Source organism: Numenius arquata, chromosome 3, assembly GCF_964106895.1.
Source record: "Numenius arquata chromosome 3, bNumArq3.hap1.1, whole genome shotgun sequence".
Taxonomy (NCBI): Eukaryota; Metazoa; Chordata; class Aves; order Charadriiformes; family Scolopacidae; genus Numenius; species Numenius arquata.
The window spans coordinates 2,675,374-2,700,166 of record NC_133578.1 but is presented as its reverse complement, the minus strand read 5'-3'; the positions used below and the strand labels follow the sequence as shown (position 1 = coordinate 2,700,166).

Here is a 24,793-nt window from a genome sequence, read left to right as displayed (position 1 = left end):
ATAAGGACAAGTTGGGGTTTAGCTTGCAAGAGCTGCAGCTACTTTGTTTCTGGTGTAAAATTGATTTTTTTTAATTTTTTTTTTTTATTATTTTAGCTGAAATAATATAAAGCAAAGACTTAAATCACTGATTATTTTGGTTTCTCAGGTGAATAATTTTCATGGCTGCATTACGCAAAGTTTTAGCTTTTCATAGTGGGCGAGGCTGAAGGAAACAGATCGCTTGTGGAGGGGCGAGACCTTTTTTTGGCTTTTTCTGATAGTCTTATTGCATAGGGAGGAAGGCATGGATACGTGCAGAGAGTAGGTACAAGACCAGACTCTACAAAACCTCTATCCAGTATTTTTTTTTCCTTTATTTCTCCAATATTTTCATCTTGAGCAACGTTGTGGGTGTTTTTTTTCCTCCGCAGGAGTGTACACACAGCAATAGGTGGGAGCTTGCTCTGGAGGAGTCAGCCCTGGTGCCCCTCTTCCTCGTGAACAAAGCTGTAGCAGAAAGAGCAGACACCCGATCGGACGCGGAAACCTGTTTTCTAATTAATTCCCCCATGCTTCTCACGCTGCCGTATAACTTTATGAGGAGCTCGGAGAGATACTGTTCCCCTGGTTCGGGAGGCTCGGTTACCGCACGCCTTATCCCGCCACATCTCGGCAGGCCTAGATTTCTTCAGTTACCTGTCCCTTCCCTGCAGAAAGGTATATTTTCAAAGGTGTTTGTTGTGTTGCGAAGGGGTTTTGCATGCCGCAGACGAGGGACCTGGCTGATGGTGGGCGAGAGCGGGATGGTTTCTTGGTGCCAAGACCCGGCAGCCCTGCTTTGGCTCCAGCGCTCGGGTGAGCGGGACGCGAGCAAGCTATTTTTAAGCGTCTATTCGTAATTGTGGGGCTCAGAATTGCAGTTGCAATTATGAGCTTGTGTGTAAAGTTGCGGTGGGTGCGGGAGGTGCCAGGTCCAGGTGGGTGCCCCAGCTCTCTGTGGGCTGGTCCTAGTCTTCGCTCAGGCTCTGCGGGAGGATGCTCCTCTCGCCAGGCTGCAAGAACCCTATGGAGCAGGTATTGGAGGTCAACGGAAGGCTTTCTGCTGACCCAAACGTCATTGCATCCAGCCCCAGAGGAAAACGGGGCAAGGTGAAGTGTCACCTCCTCGTGGGAATTTCTGGTTTCCATGCGGTTTTTGGAGTTAGCCCATTCCAAGGCTTGATAACCCTTTCGGTGAAGAAATTTTTCCCAATATTCATCCTAAACCTCCCCTGGGGCAACTTGAGGCCGTTTCCTCTTGTCCCATGGCCTGTTCCTTGGGAGAAGAGACCGACCCCCCCTGGCTACACCCTCCTTTCAGGGAGTTGTAGAGAGTGAGAAGGTCTCCCCTCAGCCTCCTTTTCTCCAGGCTGAACACCCCCAGCTCCCTCAGCTGCTCCTCACAAGACTTGTGCTCCAGACCCCTCACCAGCTCCATTGCCCTTCTCTGGACCCGCTCCAGCCCCTCAATGTCCCTCCTATCGTGAAGGGCCCAAAACTGAATATATATTATCTGTATATATCTATATGTACACCTTGACATAAGCTTCACATAAGCTTAAAGGGACTTTATTTGCCGCACAGGTACTGGCCGTTTATTGAAGATACAGAAATAAGTGAGAGACACCTCTAGAAAAGCATTATTTTTATTTATTTTTTTATCAACCCAGAAGTCTTAACCCCACTGAGTTATTTGGGGAGAATAATTATTGCAAATAGGATCTACCAGTGACAGAATCATGGATAGTGGACTGCTTTTTATAGCAAACATAAAGAAGGAAACAAATAGGAAGGGGGAGCTGGGGTGGGATGACTCCTCAAAACTTACATGAGAAGCTGCTGAAGGGGAAGGGCCTCTGGTCATGGTTCTCTGGTCCATTTGGAGGTGGCAGGTGTTGGGGTGAACAGGTGGCCAATGGGGAGCCTCACCGGCTTCTAGCTCCTGTGGCCCCCGCCCAGGATTAGGATAATCATTGCAACCGGCACTTTTATCGGATAATCTTGCTGTCTGTGTATAGTGCTGGTTTGCTCCATAACACAGTCTCACTTTTTATAGTTCTTTTTTGAATGTCTTTCCTGCATTGGTAGTTTGAGATATTTACAGCTAGTGCATGTTTTACTTAAAAAGAGAACACAAATACAATTTTTCTTTAGTTAGAGCCCAGCATGGATTTAAGCACTTAAATGGTTTTACAGCCAGTGACTTGTGACATAATTAGACATTATGGAAATTAAATCAGTTTTTCAGTGCCAAAATGTGTATCTGTTGGAGAGTATGGTGGGGACGATCATAGATGTTGTCAAGTAATTGTGTTTTTTCTACAATATTCTTGAAAAGACCATCATTCCTATAAGAACCTTGGCCTGACTTAATTTGTCATGAGGTCTTAATTACATATAAAAGAGAAATTAACTAAAATAACGCCGTAGAAAGCAATTTGGAATTCCTCTCATCAGACATGTTCTCGTGTATCCTTTGGACCAGTAAGATTTTTGAATTTTCAGCCCATTTTCTTCTTAGCCTCTCTGTTGGCTTTAGGGTGTAAACTTCTATCATACTTTATTCTAGGCGGATTTTTTTTTCCCCCAGGTTTTCAATGGTCTGTAAAATTTTCAAATAAACAGTTATTACTAAGGCTTGACTTATTGTCTACTTTTGGGGTTTTTTGTGTGTCTTTGTTTTCAGAAAATGGTGTAGGCCATGTTTTCTGGCCTGGCTGTGTATCAGCTGTAGATCTTGCACTGGCCGTGGTGGCCCATGGGCAATGCTTTCTTAACACAAAGGAGCCTTCAGCCTTTTGGAGGAGATTTCTCAATTCTTAGAGAAGTCTTTGCTTGGAAAGAATTCCAATGAAATATAATGGTACGGGCCTGGTGCTTCAGTTGGAAAGCAAAACTGTACAAAGTTTCAGTTCAAATGTTTGAAAGAAAATAGTTTTATTTAATCTTAAGCATTTATTGGTATTTGTTGCGGTGAAAACATAGCAATGTTGTGGCTACGATGGTGGAGTGTCTTTACTAGAAGACAATATTCTCTCCCAAGGCTGGAGGAAGAGTTGTCCTCTCAGGCTCGTTACTTATAGCCATATACTTTGCTGACAGCATTGGAAGCAATTGTCAGAAAAAGGTCAATTTTAGAGAAATTAGTAGATGAAGAACAGTGTATTTTCAAGTCAGATCAACATTTCACTGATCAGACATGGATTCCTCAAGAAGTTGGGGGTAGGACCGAGAGTGGAGATTGGGTCTAATGAAAACCAGTAAATCATGGTCTTCCAGCAGTGAAAATGTCAGTGGTGACATAATGAAAGCTATATATCGTGGCTTCTGGAATGCCAGATGATTCATGTGTGAAAATTAAGCAACTGGTTCAATCAGGGGGGCACATTTTTAAAACTACGTCTGCTTTTAGCGTGTTCTGTAGGTGAGTGTTTGAGGCAGATGAGTTGGAGCATGATTTTGAGTTATTCTTCAGCTATGTCAAAGATAACATCTCTTAGCTGGCAGACACTTGAATTACTGATGATAGTCCATAAACACTCTGTGCCTTGGGAAAGTGGACTTTCTAATGCCAAGATGATGAGGCATTTGGACCTAGCAAAAGGCAGAGCAGTTGAAGAGATAAAGGAAGGAGCAGAGGAGACTGCAGGGGTGACAACTCCTACATTGCAGAGATCTTCCAGGGTGGAGGGAGAAGGCCAGATTGGATGGGGCTTTGAGCAACCTGATCTAGTGGGAGGTGTCCCTGCCCAGGGCAGGGGGGTTGGAACTGGATGGTCTTTAAGGGGGGGTCCCTTCCAACCCAAACCACTCTATGATTCTATTAACAGAACCAGGGTTTACCTGTTATGATGGGCACTGGGTGGCGGTCCCACGACTCCCAGGATCTAGTCCATGGAGTCTGCATATCAGGTCCCCAGTTATCTTTCTGCCCTCTCTTCCTCTTAGCCATTTTTTAGGTAGCTTTATTCACGTATGCATTATTTCTGCCATGAGACAAAATAAACGTATGAATATAATTTTGTTATTTTCAGAAAATATCAGCCAGCCAGACATCATATTTTTAGGGAGATTCACTTTTTTCTGTCCTCATGCACTGCTATTATTTGAAGCCAACCATGAATCAACATGATAAATAACACACAAGCTCCAGATAATTATTTCTTGTGGGTTACAGTAGCAATTGGGGAAGAAAAAAAATAAACACAAAACAAACAAAAAAGTCCCCAAACAACATCAAAACCAATAAAAGACATCTTTTCTGGCACAGTTTACAAATGCCTAGGTCTGTTTCTGTGAGAAACCCAGGAGGACGAGAGGCTGGTTTTGTGCTTGCTGTGATTCTAGTGCTACAGTGTTTACCTCGGTGCCATATCTTGGTTTACTGTCATTGAAAAAGAACAAACATAAATACATGCGTCAGCTTTACGACGTGTTAGCAGATAATTAATGATGCTGGGAACGTTTTCCTGTTTAACTGTGTCATACAACAACAGTATTTTTGATGGGAATGTTGCATTACGCCCATACCGTTGCTCGTGCGATTTGTGGGCAGTGAAATGGAGGAGTGACTGACAGTGATTTGCTAGAAGTGAAATGCAGGGAGGGTACAGTGCTTGTAGGGAATTCAGAAAGATGAATTAAAACTAGTATTAATTCGGCTTGCGCTATGAGTAGCATATATCAAGGCGCAGCAGACTACTGCTCTGGAAGACTTTGTGTCTGGTTGTAACTTGTACTTCCATTAACAAGGGTGGGTGACTATTGCAGAGTAAGAAGAGGGTATAGAACTTTCTGCAGGAAGGCAAGTATTTACTGCTGCTCATCATCCCAGGCCTCATAGGTGCGCGCAAGTACCAGGGACCACACTGAGGTCTCCATCTCAGAAACATCCACCTAAACCCATGGTGTGATGTTGGAAGCTTGACACACCGTCACGGCAGTGGTGGCTAAAATGAGGATGGCATTTTAGAGCTTCCCATCACAGTGGAGATGATAATTTTCTTTTAATTGGTGCTGCTTTTTTTTTTTTTTTTTTTCCACCACCAAGTTAGAAAAATAAAGGAGTCAAATGGCTTTTTCTGGGAGGATAAGTGCCAAATGATTAATTGGCCATTGAATTCAAACAACACTTGAAATTCTTGTAAAGCAGAGGGGGGGTTGTTTGTTTTGGGTTATGCTGGGTTTTGTTTTTCTGGAAGTTATTGAAAATCTGAGTGAATTAATGATGGTAGTGTTTGTTTACTCCATGGATTAACTAGAGAGCTGAAAGAACACTAATTGGTCAGTTCTAATTTGGGTTTCTTTTACATGACTTTAATGATATGTAGCTTTTCTAATGTTTATACTAAATAGAATATGCATAAAAATCAAAGGGATGGCAGTAGAATAACTTTGAGTAAAGCTTAGTGGGAGAAGTGTTTGAATTTCAGCACCACATGATATAAAATATGAAATCAGATTAAGTTTGCTCTTTTACTGTACCTAATTATGGAAATTTCTGCAAAGGGAGATTTCCTACAAAGTCGGTTTCAGTCCTGGTGGAGCAAAGGGTGGGAATATAAATAATATGACAGTGCAAGCAGAAAGGTCTTATTTATTTTGATGCATGGACCAGGTTGTGCATGCCACCTCTGACCCGGCTAGATGTGGACACACACAAACATGAGCTACTTTTTTCTATCATCAAGAGAAAAATGAGAATGAGGTACTTATCCAAAGGACTGTTGTGCGAGGCTCTGCTCCTTGTTCATTAAACTTTATGTCGGCGCCGAAAGCGTGTAGCTGGAGAGGGCCATCCCATGCCCAATTATTTCCCTGAGGTTTTGTTGCCGACATCAGCGCGGTGTCTTCTGCAGCCCTGGGTTGAGAGCGGCGCTCTTTGGAAATGAGCAAAACCAGCCGTTTTGTCCTCAAAAGTGTCCCCTTCCCTTTGTGGCTTGCTGGTATTCTTGATGCCTCGCGCCAACGGGAATTCACACGGGGGTCGGGAAATAAAACAAAAATGGCATGAACTCCGGGTGAACTGCCGGGGGAAGAGAGCCCTTCTGCCACCGGATCTGTGCGGGCCCAGGGCAGGAACAATGCCACCCGCTTCATTAACTACTACGTAAATACGTTAAATTGTTTGGGAAAAAAACCATGGCATTACAACGCGAATGGGCGAAGCAAGAGAGTTCATTAATATCTTGCCCGTTGCAAGGTATAGTAATGGCCCAATGTTTTCAATGATTTTGGTGAAGAAGCTCTCGTTTCTCTTCTGTGGAGTTTTGAAAAGCTGAGGTTTTGAATTAGTCTGTAACAATAAAATCTCCTTTTCCCCAATACGGTGTTTTCGGGGCTGATCCCTGAACTTCCAGCAAAGCTGGCTTTGGGTTGATGCTGAGCAGCCTGTGACTCGGTGCCTAATCTAGCATGTCAAATGTGCGGGGTGATGTCCGAGGAGAACTGTCACAAATCGCGCTGGAGAGCCGAGGGGGAAGGCACCGGCGGAGCGAGGACACAATGGTGCAGATTGATGTATGGTTTTATTAAAGCACAGTTTGTTGCACGATGGACAAGCGTTTTGTCTCCCTCTTTAACGTCTTCTGGGGTGTTTAATACAAGAAGTTTCTTGTTGTCAGTACTTATGGGACAAAAGGCTGAACCTAGCTTGCAGAAAAGTGGAAAAAAAAATAACTATTTTTGCTTCAAGATGCCCTTTTCACCAATTAGATTTTGAGATGTCACTAAGCTGTTTTTTTTTTTTAATTTGGCCCGAGCATGCTTGGTTAATTGGGTAGAACTCATTTTTGTAATCAGAAGGGTTCGGTGCTTTGGCTCTTTGCTTTGGTCTCTCCCCAATTATTCTGTGTAACAGTCTCCTTTCACAGCCAGAGCCGTAATCCCGCCTGTTTGAAAATGATGGGTTTGTTTGGAGACCTATTTTCCACAAAATCCTACCAATCCTCTCTTGCAATTTTTTTTTTACAAGTTGAAATGTTCGTTGCTGTAGCACAAATAAGACTGTTCTGTGATTTTAGCCAGGACTGACCTAAGGCTAAACAGTCGTCCCCTTGAGCCTTTAAAAATGTGGAGTCTGTGCTGATGATCTTCCTGGTCTCTAACCGTCCCAATTTTCTAGACTTAATGAAAATGTAACCTTAAAAGCTCAGAGGAATCATCTCATTCTTTTAAAACTGCTGTGCATACGTGTCTTCTAGCCTGGTACATGGACTAAAAAACTATTTTATTGAAGAGTTTCGCGTCTTGGCTGCAGATTAGGTCACTTGTCAGCTGTCTCTGCGTAAGCATGGGATGCGTTCTCCTGTTTTGTTTGATTTCACTTGTCTCGTTGGCATTTCTTACTCTTTGGCTGCATTTTATTTGGCAACATGCTGCAAATTTTCCCCCTTTTTCCCAGCAGATGCATTGCACAGTTGTACGGTCAGTGCTTCCCCATGTTTTAACTGGGATGCTTTTGCTTATTGTGTTAAATATAAGTAGGAGAGATGGTCCAGGATGATCCCAATTGCTGTTGCCATACTGAGCCTCACCCAAATTTAACTTACCTCATAGGCTCAGGTCCTTGTTTTACTTTTCCCCAGAAGAGCACCACCACCCTGCCCGCTGGCAGTGCCGTTTCATTGTGTGGCCACAAACCCTAGACCAGCCGTGGCACCCTCCCTGCCCAAAACACCCTTCCCCGGGTGCCCTGGGAGCCTTGAACCTCCTTTTTCCACAAGACTTTCAATGGGGAACAGAAAGGAGCCGCGTGCAATGCGTGGTCCACACAAACAGCATCCCTGCCTTGGAGAGAGCAGCCCTTTCAGTAGCCCCGGTGAACTTAGATGTTTATTTAGGAAATAATTTATGCCCCTCCTCTTCCCCTTTGCAGAGGGGCCCGGCTGCTGGAACTCGATGAATGGGGTTTTTTTTGCTTCTTATTAGCAGGAAAATCCCAGGATTTCTGTGCTCACGCATGGTTTCCTTATCCTCTGTCTGTGTGGAGCCGGGTTGTCTGGGGGCTCCCCGCACATTGAGGTCAGCCCCATGTGCCGTGAGACATGGCAGGGGCGAGCGCCAGCTTCCAGACTTCCCAAACTCAGCCAAATCTTGGACTTGGGCATCTCTTGGAGTCCAGGGCTTGCTGCCCCTGCTGCCATTCAAAAATCTGGGGGATAGGTCTTGAAATAATGATTTATTAGGTCATCCGTGTCCACCTTGCTGCTAATTCAGAAGGGTTCAGAGTCTTAAATATTACTATAGGAACGAATTATGTCTGACTTTGAATATCTCGCCTTCTCAGTTTGACAATTAATATGCATAAATTGTATTTTCTCATGTGAACATCATGGCCTGCCTGATTTTTAAGCTAACTCTTTTTTTCCTGTCATTTACACCAAATACTGAGTATCTGAAATGCTCGAGTGAATACATCTGTTTCATCTCTTCTCTGTTTTTATCTGAAGCCAGACTATCCTCTGGGAATGCATGAATAGAAGTGACATTTTACTACAACTTATTAAAAGATGAGGGGTTTGTACAGGACCTCAGAAAAGTTAAGGTTTCGCTAGTCTGACTGAAAATATAATACAGGTTGAAAATAGAAGCAACGTGCTACTCCTAAAATGATCTTGAAAACACATTTTTTTAAAGATTAAATCATGTCTAAGGGAAGACGGTGTGAGAGGGAACATATTGCACCCCCCTTCACTTCCCCAGGATGTGGGCTTTTAGCTCAATGAACTACAGGCTTTGTAATTAGCAGCAAGGCGATCAGATGGTCCACATTTCTGGGAGTAATTTGTGCACTAATTGTGTTTGATTGTTTAATTACTCTTGCTTACTGTGATTGAGGAGAGGTAGCAAACCCCTTTGCACCAGCTCCTGCAGGTTCCTTAGCTAGAAGTTGCATGTGCTTCACTACATCCCATGTTACCAAGAGAGTAACACACATTTAAGCATTCCCAGGGCCAAACCGCGAAGAAAACTCTCCAAACGGCAAATGGAAAGAAGCTGGGTTTGAAGGCAATTCAAATGAATTCCCAGTTCTCTTCAAAACCTTTCTGATGTGTGTGGTAGGAACCAAAAGACAAGAAATAGAACAGACCCCACAAAAAGAGGTAAAAAAGATTGAGCAGGATAGAGGTGGAGGGGAAAAATCACAATTATAGCTGAAGAAGTTGGAAATAGTCTCTGGGATTGCTGTCTGGCATCCTGCACAGCTGGTAGGTGGGAAACCTTCCATTGCAGTTCAGATTTGTCTTGGGACAGTGATGACGCGACACAGAGAGAGAGTTGGGGTTTGGTTTTGGAAGTTGTAGAGAAATGCAGATGAATACATGGATAGTAGATTCAGTAGTGAAACCCCCAACCTATGTGGACTGGAAGAAACAGGAGGAGACGTAAAGAACAGTGAATTAACTCTTGCAGTTGTTGGGAAAGTCACATTGGTGATGTCCATATGGAGGAACTACTGTTGGGTAGACTTTCCATCCAGGAACAGACCTTCCAGCTTTGTCACACTGGCTGTAGCTCTTTTGGCGGGGTTTATCACTGATGGATGATCTTCATAACGTAGTAGAAAGATGGTCCAGCTGACCTTGCACAGCGGAATTTGCTAGAGCAAATTACTCCTGCTCTGGTTTCTGCAGTTTCTCACAGATGTTGCTGCTTTGGCATCCTGTGCTTGATACTCTAGGGCTGATACATCTACTGCCTGCTGAGAGGGAGCTTTTGTTTGCTTTTACTATTTTATCTGTCTGAGAGAAGTGTTGCTTTAGGGTGCTCTGAGATGGAGGCTCTTCCAAGTGAAGAGATAACAGAAGATGTTTTCAAGACGAAATGAAGGCAGTAAGCTGTAGAACTTGGAGATGTGGTCCAGACAGTGAGAAGGAAGGTGGAGTCAAGGTATCAGCAGAAGTTATCCCAAGCATCAGCCTCCTGTGGGACTGGGCAACCTTCATCTCCATCAGATGTCCCGGGAGAGCAGGGCAATGCTTCGTCTCCTGTGAGAGGGAGGTGGAGGGTTACTGAACGCCGCAGCATGTGCTGTACCCACATGGGGAGGAGAACCACAGAAATGCCTACAAACCAGGAATTCCTTCATGCCTGGCTTTGGCCAAATGGTGGTATGGGAAGATTTGATGTCTGACCTTTTTTCTCCTGAAATGCTGCAACATTTACTGCAACCTTGCAGCCCAGCTCATGGCCATCAGCGAAGACCAACAAGCAGGTATCTACTGAGCTTGCGAGAGGGACAAGAGGGACAAATACATCCTCACAACTAACTGTCTTCTCCGACAACACAGCTCCCCCAGAACCAGAGGTCTGACATTCAGTAGTGCCCCTGCCTGAGGGCTCCCTGGTCCTTCCTTGGAGGATGGGGACCTTCCATTGTCCCCAGCGCTGGTGACAGCGAGGAGGAGATGTCGCCGCCCTAATGAGACCTGACAAATGGGCAATTGGGCTGCTGCTTGGGGAACTTAATGGTTAATTTCCATAGCGCCGTGTCAGGGCGAAGGGCAGGAAGAAGTAATCCTGCTGCAGAGCAGGGCTGGGGGGATGCCTTTCCGTCTGAAAGGTGCTGGTGAAGCTGGAAAGATTGAGTTAACGAGGATTTCTGTGTCAGCGCCCCAGACCTTTTATAAACAGACTGCATGATCTAAATACCATGTGACTATTTCCCCCAACTGCGGTCCCCGATCGGATTCAGAGCGGGCCATGCCATTTTCTATTAGGTTGGTGCGTGCACTCTGCTATGCAGGGGAGGCTGCTACATCTGAAAAAGATAATTCAGAAGGAAAAAGTAGGTGCCCATATGCTGGAGAACCAGGCTCTTCTGCCAGCAGAGTTCAGCGCTGCAGTAGCCGATACGTCAGCAATAACTGCTCAAAAACAATGTTTTTTGTACAATGTTTGGCGGCTTTGGCTGAAACCCATGAGCTGAAAGGGGCTTGTGAGCAAAATAAAAAGTCTTCATGCCCTTCTTGAAGCTTCTTAGGGCTTATAGGCTTCATGAAGAGAAGCCGCGTTTGCAGAAAAATACCGTTTTGCGTGATCTTGTGGGAAAAAAGTGAACTGAAAACAATTTTTTGTTAAATATCTGCAGGTTTTAAGGCAGTGCATCCATATATATATCCCCTTCCTTTAAAAAAACCAAAAAAACCAAACCAATTACATTTTATTTTTATGCATGGGTGTAAAAACAGAGAGAATGAGTGTGCTGAACAGTAATTATTGAATATGTCTGCTTTTATTCAAAATAGTTTTGGATACTCCACTCTCTGTGAAATAACAATATTACCTTAAACCTCAAGGAATATTTTCTCAATAGGATGCAGTATATTTGTACACGAATTTTGCCCCCTGTGAAAGACAGGACTGTGTGTACCCATGTGTACATAACTCAAAATATTTGTGAAGTATTGAGTATTTGGGTTTCTGACAAGAGGGATTTCTATCTATGCAGAAGTATCTATTTTTATGCTGGGTACACGTGTATGAAATGGCCGGGAAGAACACGCTGGCTGTGAAGAGCAGTGACTATAACGGGGGCAAGGGGTTTGTTCAATAAGGACTTTCAACGTCAGTAATTTCCACAGTTCAACACAGTGGCCAGGCTGGCCTTGCTCCTCTTCCTCAGGGTTGTTTTGAACACAGAAGAGTTTTTAAATTTTAATTCCTTGCCTATAATTAAACCTGTTTCAAACACATATGAAAGAGAGGTGGGGAAGTGGACTCCATATATTCGTTTGTGGTTCTTGCAACTCATTTTAAGTGGTGCTGGCAATTAAGCTGCTGAATTCCAAGAGGCAGGATGTGAGTATTTTTATCGTGCAGCTGGAGGGCTCCTGCCACCCTCGCAGGCAGGGCTAACAGCCACTTGTCTTCTGAATCTGACGACTCAGCAAGTACTGACAGCTGCACACTGGCCTTTGGAGATGGGCTGAGTAAGCACTTGGTCCATAAAAGGGAGCGTGTGCGATAGACGGAAACCTGGTGTCCTCAACTGGAAGACTTTGATCAGTGCTGTAAAGTGCTTTTTGTGACTATAATGAGAAAACCCAACAAATTCTTTTCTTATTATACTTGGGAGGAATTCCTAGGGACATGGTTTAGTGGTGGACCTGGCAGTGTTAGGGTTACAGTTGGACTTGATGATCTTCAGGATCTTTTCCAACCTGAATCAGAGAATGGTTTGGGTTGGAAGGGACCTTAAAGATCATCCAGTGCCACCCCCTGCCCTGGGCAGGGACACTTCCCACCAGACCAGGTTGCTCCAAGCCCCCTCCAACCTGGCCTTGAACCCCTCCAGGGATGGGGCAGCCACAGCTTCTCTGGGCAACCTGGGCCAGGCTCTCACCACCCTCACAGCAAAGAATTTCTTCCCCAGATCTCATCTCAATCTCCCCTCTTTCAGTGTCAAACCCACCGAGGTGGGCTCCAGTTGGCTTTGCTGGGGGCTCCTCCTCCAGACCCTGCAGAGAGCCGCTGGTCCCGTGTCTTTCATCTTTCCTATGGTTGGGAGAGGCTTGTTTTATTTCCTTTCTGCTTCTAATCAGGATTTCATTTTCCCCTGGTTGCATTTGTGGACTAAACCCAACGGAAACTGGCATTTCCCTCTTTGTAAGGTTAGAACAACAAAGCTTAATGCACTGCACTATGCGTTATCTATTTCCCTCACTATTTTTATGGATTTCACAGTGTTTTAATTAAAAGGGGTGTTTTCGGATAAGAGCCAAGGAAAATGACAGCCCCCACGATGGCCATTGGGCTGCTGGTCCTGTGTGGGTCTCCACTGCAACAAAAACCATTTGGAGCCAGAGGTGGAAGGTTACGTCCCTGCCCCTGGAACATCTTTCCTGAGAAAAATGACAAAAAAAAAAAGATTTATTAAATAATAGCTACCACACTTTCAATACACAGATATTTCAAAGGGAAATATCTGGGTATTGCAGATCTCTTGGTCAGTCTGGGTGGAAAAATAAGCCCCAACCCTGTGTGTGCTGGAGGGTTGCCAGCGGCCAGGGGAAGCCAGCGGCTCCTGCCTGCCTCGGCAGCCACGTCCTCTCGGGGCTTTCCTGTCCCACTCGGTTTTGATGCACGTTTTCATAATTTTTTAAGGAATTGTAGTAATATGAGTTATGTATTTAACGATGCATTAGCCTTGTCTATTCCTGGGGGGCTCCAGAGCTGGGATTGGGGATGCTACTGGAAGCTGCTGGTTTTGGGACAGTTTCACAAGTGGTACCGCAGCGGGTATTTATTTCTGCTTAAATTAGTTCCCTTCATGCAGGGACAGGGGAAAAATACGCTGCATCGTTTGTCAACAGTGTCACAGGGGGAATTAGACCCTTTGGAGCATGGATGAGGAAAATGCAATAGTCACTTTATGTTATTAACAGCTGAAAGTAGAGAGAACCTGCAGCTCCTAGGCTTTCCTAAGATATGTAGGAAGTGGAGCTTCTGGTTTGGGGGAGGGTTTGCCTCAGTCCTTTTCCCTGCCAGTGCCAGAGATGTCACTGAAGCCAAGACAAAGTAGCCACACGGTTGCGTCTCCCCATGGGAGGTATGCCAAAGGTTCATGGGACCATCATGGCTTTGGTGAGGTTGGGTGGAGGTGGTGGCTGGGCTCCTGGAGAGGTTGGGTTGCTGTGGGCAGAGGTGGTGGCTGGGCTTCTGGTGGGTTTCCTCTTCTCATCCTTGTTCTCTGTTCTCACCCAGGTGGGGTTTTTCGGCCGCCGCATGAGTACGTCCTCACCAGGTGATGGCCTCACAGCCCACGCCGGCGTGGGTGCTGCTGCTCTGCCTGCTGGCCACCCTCCTGCCAGCCACCCAGCCCCGGGACTTCACTGTCAAGGACATTGTCTACCTCCACCCTTCCAGTAAGCCACCTTTGCACGGGGGTAAGGATGGGGCGCGAATGTGTCTTAAGGCTGTGGAAACATCGGGGCTGAGCTCAGAGCCGAGCAAAGGTTTAATAAATATTCACAATACAGAATGATAGGGGTTGGAAGGGACCTCTGGAGATCGTCTCATGATGAGATCATCTCATGATGCTGCTTCCCAAAGGGATTAAAGGACAGAAAGGGTTACAGACGGTGGCTGAGTGTGTCAGGGGTGTTTTGTTTGCTATTTTCTCCTCCTTGATTACTTCTGTGGCTGTAAGACCAAGTCCGGCAGCCACGCCGTTTGCCCAAGCACATCGATAGCTGTGAGCAAGGGCCAAACGTGACCATTTGCAGCCACGGCACCAACTGCTCCTGATTTTTTCAGTAACTCCCTGAAGAAACCCTATAGCAAAGTTGTGCCTCTTCAGATCTCCCGTGGACTTTCATGAGTCTGTTCGCTTTGTCAGATACAAACTTACTTAATTCTAGAGGAAGGGAGCCGTGCCTGCCATCTGCTCCCAGAGAAAACTCCCTGCCTTTCCAAATTTGACTGAAAAATTTATGTTTGTTACAAGCAAGATCAAATTCCTGGTTTATGCTGTAACCATGACCTGCAAGTGGTCCAGGGTGAATATAGGTATTAGGAAGAAATATAGAATATAGATATTAGGAAGAAATTCTTTGCTGTGAGGGTGGTGAGAGCCTGGCCCAGGTTGCCCCAAGAAGCTGTGGCTGCCCCATCCCTGGAGGGGTTCAAGGCCAGGTTGGAGGGGGCTTGGAGCAACCTGGTCTGGTGGGAGGTGTCCCTGCCCAGGGCAGGGCAGTTGTAACTAGATGTTCTTTAAGGTCCCTTCCAACCCAAACCATTCTGTGATTCTATGAATTTATTAGGGCTGTTGTGTTGTCTCACCCCACACTGTTCCTTGAGGGCAGCACCAGCCCCACCAGAGATGCTGCCAGGTGACTCATTGGTCCTTAACCAGAAGAACCTGGGGAAACAAGCAGCGAATGCCTCTTGCTTCACCTCTCCTGCCTGGACGGGGTCTGGCCCAGAGCCGGTGGGCAAGGGAAGGAAGTGAAGAGAAGGGAGAGGTGAGACGTGGCCTGTGAGTCTGTGGAGGTTCAGCTTACTGCACCCCACAGAGATAAACGTGACCCGTTTGGCTTCTGAGAAGGTGGCAGCATCTTGGAGATGTATTGAATGTGCTACAGAAGCCCTGCCAGGAGACCACTTAAGAAGTCACGCTCTTCGTTTGGCGAGATAAATTAGGATAGAGTCTGCTGTTAAAAACTGGAGATTCAGCAAATTGATTTTTCTTTCCTTTGGGGACATCAGCCTGCCTTCAAAAGGGGTAGCTCCTTTCCTCGGTGGGATGGTTTCCAGAAGTATTTTAATCCATCTGATATTTTGTTATCAGCCCTGATAAAGTAGGAGTATTGGATGTGAGCTCTGATATGGAGAGAAAAAGCACTCCTTGCTCACATTAACTCCCTTTGAAGTCAGCAGCGGGTACTTTTGCCCGGTAAACACGGCTGAACTGAGTCCTAATTGTACCTGTGCCTTTCCCACGTTGCTCTTGGTGACGGGATTTTTACAAACCAGGCCCAACTTGATGAAGTGGACAGGCGTACTTGTAGAAAGACATGTCTAAAGAGAACAAATGCTGCTGTGTGCCTCTGAAAAGCGTAGCAGAACCGGATTAATCGGCTCATTTTAACTGAACACTGTCTGTTCCTTTCAGCCACACCGTATCCTCACGGATTTAAATGTTTCACCTGCGAAAAGGCAGCAGATAATTATGAATGCAACCGATGGGCTCCGGATGTCTATTGTCCAAGAGGTAACCAGCCACACGCAAGTGTTTAATTTAAACCACGTTATGACAACCGCTCACTGTCCCCACCGCAGGGCCAGCACTGAGCCCCCATTATTCCTTAAGGAATTCCTACTCGGATGCTGGCGTTTGCTGCTCCCGCTTGTAAGCCTCCCCAACAAGAGAGATGTGTAAGCGATACGAGTAATCCTTTAAGCTTTTCTGTCTCTTTGCGGTGGATGAAGTTTAGGACTTTCATCTACTCCCCGTACTCCTCTCGCTCAGCTGGTAATTAAATCAGGCTGACGTTTATTTAAGGGTTGTATTTCTCTTACTGGTGGGTACAGGACCGGTTCTCGCTTCGTTTGCTTCCCTCCCCCATGGCACAAGCCCACGCTTCAGGGCGGCCGAGGCTGCTCTCTTTTTGGCTGGCATTGAGATATTTTCAGTATTTTGGGCTCATATCTCCCATTGGAGTCTGAAGTTTCGAACAGCTCAGAAAAGGCTTTGGGATACAGGCACCCAAGTATCAGACCCAGGTACCAGTGAGAGGTATCAGTGAGATCCTCAGATCTCCCGCTCCCTTACCGCTTCTCTTTTTGAGACACTTAGAAGCATTAAGATGTCCACAGCCCCTGATGAAGCCGTGGACATGGATTGGCCGTGGACTGTATCCTCCCCAGTGTGGAAACCACACATGGGCAGGAGGCAGCCGTCATGCATGGCTGCTGGGGCTGTGGGGGCAGAGGGATGCTGAGGAGGAAGAGGGGCAGAGGGATGCTGCTGGAGCCGAGAGGGAGAGGGATGCTGCCAGGGCAGAGGGATGCTGCCAGGGCTTACCGCTCCCCTGGTGCTTTCTGTAGGCTCAGCAGTGCTTGTGCAGCATCTATCTGGAATGTCTGTGGTCTGTCGTGGGACAAGTGCCCTTAGAAAATATTTGTTTTGGAAAGAGAAGGACCATAACCTGCACTGCAGGGAGGAACCAGCTGTGTGTGCAGCCTGTGTCAGAGCATGTTATCTGTCCGAGAATTTATTTGCTTTGAGCTCAAATCAGCACAACATCAACAACGATAAAAGGGATCAGGCCGGTTGGCATCAGATGAGACCGATGTTCGTGGACGCTCCCTGTTTTGACAGGAATAGGTGGCATTTAAATGACTAAGGGCAGTGTTACCTGTAGATTCCTGTGCAGGGAGCGAGGCGTGACTCCACCATCTGCCTTCAGTAACAGCCAGCAGAAATGACTTGGCCAAAAAAAGATGTGCCTGTCCGGAAAATTAGTACTTAGTGGCTGTTTAGGGGAGGGGAAACTGTGCTTTGGTACGTCTGTGTTCATCCAGACCGGAGCTGCTCGTTACGGTCACCGGCCCTCCTGCTGCTGGTACAAATGCCCACAGTCCATGAAGTAAGGATGGGGTTTTAGCCATGAGAAGGGGCTGGCTGGAAATCTGAGTCTACCCTTAATCTTCAGCCCAGAGGACTTCTAATCTCCTGAAACTGGAGGGATGTGGTAATGTTTTACCCCAGGCAGGACTCGTTAGTGCCTAGGCTGCCCCGACACCATGCGCGATGGCAGCCAGGAAGGAGTAACTGCTGAGCCAGCGGTCGCTGAGCTTCAGAGGAGCAGGGAACTGGGGAAGGGGATGGGCACTGTGCCTTAAACGCTCCATCCTTACCCTGTTGCAGTGGAAACAAAGCTGATAAAATAATTTCTCCCCACTCTGTAGAAATCAGCTGTTGCTTCGGGTGCCTCCTCACCCACGGCTTTGGTTGACATCTCTTAGCTTTGCCTCCAACATGCTTCCACACGGGAAAGCATTTGTTAAGATGACTTTTTTTTCTTTGTTGCTTTAACTTTCAAATGTGGTGGGTTGGTTTTTTTTGAGTTCGGGTAAGGAAGCCACAGAAACGCAGCCTCAGGTTTGAGGCGTGACCCCAGGCGTGCTCTGGGGGCTGGGGTTATCTGCTGGTTAATTACTTTATCTCTGGGAGACAGAGGGACATACTTGTGGCATTGCCTCCCTCCCTGCAGCGATCTGAATCTGAACCCTTGCTGTTTCCCTTGGGTTAAGTGATGAAAGAAAACAAGAATACTCCATCCTGGTATTTGCCTTATTTCTTTTTTTAAACAGAATGCCATTAAAACCAAGCAAAACAAAGTATTTTCATTAACTGTAATGTAGGACTTAAAGGGAACCACCTTTTGTGTATAAGAAAATTCATTATAATGGAGAGTAAAAACACAATTCCCGGTATTGAACAGAGATTAGAAAAAGCATTTCCTAGAAGGCAGGCCCCCTGCCATGCATTAACCTTGTTTTCTGTTATTTATTAGCTTCAGCTCAAGCAGAAACTGTGCTAGTGATCTAATTTGTATGGAAATACTGCACTCAAAATGCTCCCAGTGCTCTATTTCTGTACAGCCTGTGGGCAGGCTATCATCTCCACGATGGCCACCACCACCACGGTGATGTTCCAGCCACCGCAGGTGGCACCTGAAAGCACCATTAGAGGCTGCAGGTTGGGAAATGGGCCCTCAAAAGTCAATGTGTGACTCTGGGCCCTTTGAAATACCAGACTCAGTGTTTCCCTACCCAGTTGAAAACAGAAAAGACAACTTTCTCCTTCTGGAGACCAGCCTTGCTAGGTCTCAACATGCAGGACTGGTTTGCTTACACTGAGCCTGGCTGTCCGTCTGCACCATGACTTCTGGTTTCAATAGCTGGTTTCCTCATTTGTGCTCCTTTTAGGGGTATAGGATGGTCCCCGTGAGGTGGACCTCGTGGAGAACATGCATTTCAGCTGTTGGGCGATGCTGCTGTAGGTCAGCAGGTTGAGACTGGGGCTGTCTATTGTATATAGGTGTTTGGAGATAACTCATAGCTGAAGAACATCATGCAGTCTTTGCATGACAGTTCCACCAGAGGAAAGAAAAATGTAAAAGACAGTGACACTCTGGAACTGCAAAATTTAGGAAGCGTAAATGCATGTTTTTTTGATACAATACCACCGAGAGCCATCCTTACCCTGTGGCCATACACCTTGCTCCTGGCTTGGGCACCACCGTGCTTAGAAGCACCAGCTTCTAAGTCTTATTTGAACCGCTCTAAATCCGTAATTTTTGGTAGTTTTTTTATAGTGTTGGGCCTGTGTTCTTCACGGGGTCAGCCTGGAGTCCCTCTTCCACCCCTCTGGCCAGTAGCCTCCCTGTCTGCAGAGAAGTTAATGTCCCCCACTGTGGTGGTGTTCCTCACCTCTGCTTTGCTCTGGGCTCTCCCGGCACTTCTCATAGTGCCTGTTGTCATAGAATCATAGAATTGTTTTGGTGGGGGTGGACCTTTCAGATCATCGAGTCCAACCATCAACCCAACACTGCCCAAACCCCCACTAACCCATGTCCCTCAGCACCACGTCTGCCCGGCTTTTCGATACCTCCAGGGATGGTGACTCCACCACTGCCTTGGGCAGCCTCTTCCAAGGCTTGACAACCTTTTTGGTGAAGAAATTTTTCCTGATATTCATCCTAAACCTCCCCTGGCACAACTTGAGGCCGTTTCCTCTTGTCCTATCGCCTGTTCCTTGGGAGAAGAGATTGAGCTTGGCCTTCCCTGAGAAGAGGGGCAGACCGGAATGCAGTGTAAAAGTTAATATTAATCTGAGTGGGTGGATTTTATTGCTTATTGTGGACTTGCTCCCTACCTGCAGCCCTGCCTTGTAGGAGATGATGCCATCAGCAATGCAGCAGTGGCTGTACGAGGAGAGGTGTGCTAGGTCCCTCTGTGCGGGGGAAAATAAATATTTCCAAGGTTGATTGCACAATATTTTATAAAAACACACTTGGAAGAAAGAATGAAACAGCCTCAAAAGAGTTATGGGGTGCTAGAAGCTTTATTTGGTCCATCTGGGACCTGTCAGGGGCAAGCTCCTCTGCACAGGCAGATCCATCGCAGGAGAAATAAAGCGATGAGCGCCCAGATTTGCTGAGGAACGGCACTTCCAGGCAAGGTCCCAGGAGAAGCTCATGATCATCATGCAGAGAGTGCTCCCCTTGGGGTAAAACTGCGAGATCTTCACCCCGTGGGGCAGGAGAGCCTGGAAAAGCCATCAAAAGCCACATGTGGCAGCCCCGGTTGGTTTGAAGGAAGACAGCACACCCAGGGTCTCCAGCCTCTGGTGATAAGTTGAGTCTGTTTGCTGTGGATATCGCACTCAAGAGCGGGTCAAAGATACGCCAGATGTCTGAGGGGATTTATTGCCTAATAAATAATGTCTTCAGTCGTCAGTCTCGCTGGGCTGCTGCCGAACGCCTAAAACATGAGAAGTATGTGGGGCTTTGCCCATCGGAGATGAGGGCTGAACAGGAACAGTCACTTTAAATTAATTACACTCCTTTTCTTTTTTTTTTTTCTCCCTATGAAAGCAACAATTTTATTAATAATAAGGTTGTTTAATGAGAAGCAAGGTATAATTTAGAGAAGAAATACCTAATGGCATGTTTCCTGTGTTGAAAATCCAGTGTTTTCACCTTGGAGTGGTAGGAAGCGCCTTCAGCTTCCCTCTGACGACTAAAGCATGAAATAAACCCAAATTCCTTCAAGGCTGAGGATAACCACAGCATTTGTCAGTCGCTCTGCTTTGACTTTTCTGTGCTTTTTGCAAGTGTCACTAGAGGAGTAGCTTAAAAAAAGAGGAGGATGAGAATGAAGATGGTCTCCCTTGTGGAGGAGGAAGCCCATAGGAGGAGCATGCAGAAGATGCGATGGGAATATCGGGGACGCAGTCCCTTTCATGGTGCATTTTCCCAAAGACTAAGAAACTGAGGAATACATAAATCATCCCAATGATCCTGCTGGTGTTTTGGCATTATTTTATATATGATAAAACTGAGGGACAGAGAAGGTGAAGGATCTCCCCTGGGCTATGCAGGAGCTTTGGGAGAGCCGGGGTCGGAGCACGAGCAGCGAGAACAGCTTGTGCACACTGTTAGGATAGAGGGAAAGGCACCTCCAATGTGTAATGATTTAGGTAATTCTACAGAATTAATGGTTACGCGTGAAGCTAGGAAAAAAAATTAAACCTATACAAACAAAGGTTAGCTTTGGACATAAACAGGTATTGCAAGTGTTTTCTTTTTTAAAGACCATTCTTGTAAAATTTAGCTGTAACACAGAGACCCACATTAGGATCAGAGATAAGTCTCCGTGTTCCAGAGTGCTTTGAAACCAGAGCTCAGGGGGTGTGAGACATTTATGTATTGCGATAAATATGTCAAAATTATTTTTTTTTTAAAGCCTAAGATTTGAAAAAAATCCAAGACCTCTTTCCTGTTTCTTCCTGTTTGTTAGACTAACACAAAATTAGAATTTGACAGGTAAATGCATTTTTCTTTCTAGGTACAAGATACTGCTTTAGCCAACACATGATGAAAGTTACCGGAGAGAGTGTATCCGTCACCAAACGCTGTGTACCATTAGAGGACTGTCTGTCTACAGGATGCACATACGTAAAGCATGAAGAATACAAGGTATAGCATTAAAATTCCCCTTTTTTTCAATATGAAAACTGTGCAGAAACCCTCTGGCCTCCGCCAGAAGTCTGACTGGTTCAGTGGGTAAACGAGCATCGTCAAAAAATCAGGTTTCTCTTCTTAATGAGTTCCAGCTCATTTCCATTTGTTACAGAAACAAAGGCATAACCTCTCCCAGAACAAAAGAATAATCTCTTTAAATAACCCTCCTGCCAGCAGCTCAGGGGAGCGAACCACTCCCTTCTCCCTTTTCCTGCAGAACTTCTCCAGGCTTGATCCCCCCAGCTCTGCAGCAGATGCTTGCCCACCGTCTCGTGGTTTTCTTACCAAAACAGGATGGGTGAAAGCCCCGAAACCTTTGAAGCAAACGTTTGATATCTGAATCCAACAGTTATGTATAAGTAAGACTTTTTTCTGAAGGACAACAGTCGGCCTTTTTGAACTTCTCCAACAGGTTACAACCAAAGAGCTTGCTGAGCTGCCGGGCACACCGCAGCCCCATCTGGGTTTTGCACAGAATTTTATGCTCTCCTGGCCTCGGGCACTTACTCTTGATGCTCTTAACCTGTGTGCTCTGGCAGGGCACTGTCACGTGCTCTTCCTCACCCTGAGAATGTCCTTTGGCCTGGCACAGGGATGGGATTGTCTATCACTCCACACTAAGTGACAGGCACCCAAAAAACCCCTATGAATAATAAATACTGGTTTGTTGGAGTTCTGAACTGTGCGCTCTACTTCAACAAAACAACAGTGGTTTTCATCGGTTTACTTATTTGGGGTAAAAAGCATAGAATCGTAGAACCGACTTGGTTGGAAGGGACCTTTCAGATCATCAAGTCCAACCATCAACCCGACACTGCCAAGGCCACCACTAACCCGTGTCCCTCAGCACCACGTCTGCCTGGCTGTTAAATTCCTCCAGGGATGGTGTCTCCACCACTTCCCTGGGCAGCCTCTGCCAAGGCTTGATAACCCTTTCAGTGAAAAAATTTTTCCTGATATCCATCCTAAACCTCCCCTGGCACAACTTGTGGCCGTTTCCTCTTGTCCTAAATGCAATAACCTCTTCAAAATGGATGTGTCCTCTTTGTGCTCGCCAACGTACTGTTCCTGTACATGTGAAATTGTTTTCCAAGTAGACAGATTTGAAAAAAAAAAAAAGGAGGAGGAGAAAAAAAAGGAAAAAAAGAAAGGGGGGAAAAAAAAATCAGACTGGCCACTGTGCTTCTTTGCAAATGTCTTATTATTTTCCTACCTCTTTATTCAGTGGTATCGGTATTTTTCAAGTAGAATCAAAGAATGGTTAGAGTTGGAAGAGATTTTGAAGACCATCCAGTGCCACCCCCTGCCCTGGGCAGGGACACCTCCCATCAGACCAGGTTGTTCCAAGCCCCCTCCAACCTGGCCTTGAACCCCTCCAGGGATGGGGCAGCCACAGCTTCTCTGGGCAATAACCAAATTATAACTCTCTTTCTTTCAGATCTGCACCTCCTGCTGTGAAGGAAGCATCTGCAACTTGCCCCTGCCAAGGAACACTACAGATGCCGTCTTCACGACCCTCTCCCCCCTCAACAAAACGCAGAGGCTCCCCCATCCTGCCCTGCTCACCACCGCCTGCCTCTGGCTGGGGCTGGTGTCCCAGCACTGGGTGACGCTGCCACGCGTGGTGGCTCCGGAGAGCTGAGGTGGCTGAGAACACCTTCAACATCTCCCTGCGGAGCCTGCGCTTTGGAGTTGTCTCCAAAAGACTGGTTTTCCTCCTTATTTTTTGTTAGTGATGAACTAGTGAATCTGGGATGTAGACTCATTTGAAGGGGGTAAGACCATTGTTTGGTTTCTCAACTTTTTTCTGAAGAAACTCATGCAAATGTTCCCAGAATCCACAGCCGAGACTGATACACACACTTTTCTTAATGCCTCTCTTTTCTCCGTGAAGAAATGTTATTTAAAAGTACTATATCACTGCCAGCTGCTATTATCATCGCTTACACTTTTTGACATTTTCTTATTATAATTCATCACAGCACTAACACCGGTGTCTCGTTAACCTCTTAGGAGACCACAGGGTAAATAACACGTAGTCGGTAGGTCTTTGCAGCCTCCCCACATCTCCTCCTCCCAGAGAGGGCAGGAGTTTGCAGCAAGGCAGCAGGAGCTGGAAGGGATGAGGTCAAAGGATCAGCAGAATCTCGGACCAGGCCAGTGTCATGCCCAGATGCTTCCTCTGAGGTTGCCCACCAGCAGCCTGAAGAGCCACCCCCACGACAACACACACTGGGATGGGCAGAAAAACAACTTTGGTTTATCAACCGAACCAGAAAAAACTCTAAAAACTCTGTTCCTGATGCGTGTTTAGAGGGGCAGGTGCTTGTGTGGTCCCTGACCCTCTCCCAAGAGGAGAACTGGTGGGTGTCCAGGTTGGGATGTTGGTGCTTCCCAAGCCAACAGGTTCCTGATGTTTTGGGGGCTTTACTTATTTTTACATTTTTGGCACCCAGTCCTACAGCATGAGGGTGATTTGATCCCGAATAGCTTCTCTTATTTTATTTAATGCACTCCCCTTACATATGGACTGTTTGGAGCATGGACCATTGCCAGCTACAGCTGATTTTGGTGACCTGCGTTGCTTGTTTTGCTCGGAAATCATGTATGCAATATTTATTTTTGTACATTGAGTAGGATTTAAAGCATTTAAAAGATTCTTAAAACTGATATTGCCGGGCAAAATTGTTGTTTTGCAAATAGGTAAGCCTGTATATATAAATTATCATAAATATATATATAATGGTTTGCATCGCTATTGAAAAAGCATCAGCTTTGTTTTGCAAGGTCAGTAATAAAAGCAGAGTGTCCATGGACTTGTTTTAAAGTTAAACCAAACTTTTTTATATATTCTTTTTTTTTTTTTAAAGAAGCCCAAACACTACAGTCATAATTTGTTCTTTTATGATTTAATTTTTGGTTAGTCGTGCTCCAAGGTAACCTGCGCCTTAGCGAGTTAATGGTATGGTTATGCTCTGAAGTGCTTTGAGAGGGCTCCCAGAGGGTCCCAGCAAGCCCCCATCCGGCAGCATCCGTGTTGGATACTGTTAAGAGCCGGAAAAACCACAGATCTTGAACACACAAAGTGCCGTCTTGAGTTTTGGGGCCTTTGGAGTGAACTCTGCTTTGGAGTTTTATTGGCAGCAGAGGAGGACCGAGAGCAACGCTCACTCACGAGTTAGTTTCAGGTGACTTCTCTGGGGAAGGAAAACACACTGGAAGCCTCGCTGTGCTTTGGTCAGTGATGTTTTTCAATATATATATATTTTTCATTGTGAAACCTGAACTTCAACACTGTTTCTTTCCTTTTTTTTTTTTCTTTTTTTTTAACTTTTAATATAAAACTAACATTTTTGAGTACAACCTAGCTGACCTCACTCGAAAACCTTGTGTTTTGATGTCCTTTCAGCTCTCCTGTGACTTGCTCACAGACGGCTGGTGTTAAGAGGGTAGTTGCAATCTGTTATTTTATGCAAGTCAGACCTATCTCTGGAGACCTCGAAAAAAAACCAACC

At 45.9% G+C, this 24,793-nt stretch overlaps 1 protein-coding gene across 1 annotated transcript; it reads left to right on the top strand.

The window, feature by feature from the left end:
• Positions 1 to 13,771: 13,771 nt before the first annotated feature.
• Positions 13,772 to 22,920, top strand: LYPD6 (LY6/PLAUR domain containing 6). The gene is made up of 4 exons (XM_074145653.1): positions 13,772 to 13,889; positions 15,638 to 15,736; positions 21,103 to 21,233; positions 22,717 to 22,920. The coding sequence occupies exons 1-4, from the start codon at positions 13,772 to 13,774 to the stop codon at positions 22,918 to 22,920; spliced, it is 552 nt and encodes a 183-aa protein (XP_074001754.1).
• The last annotated feature ends 1,873 nt before the right edge of the window (positions 22,921 to 24,793 follow it).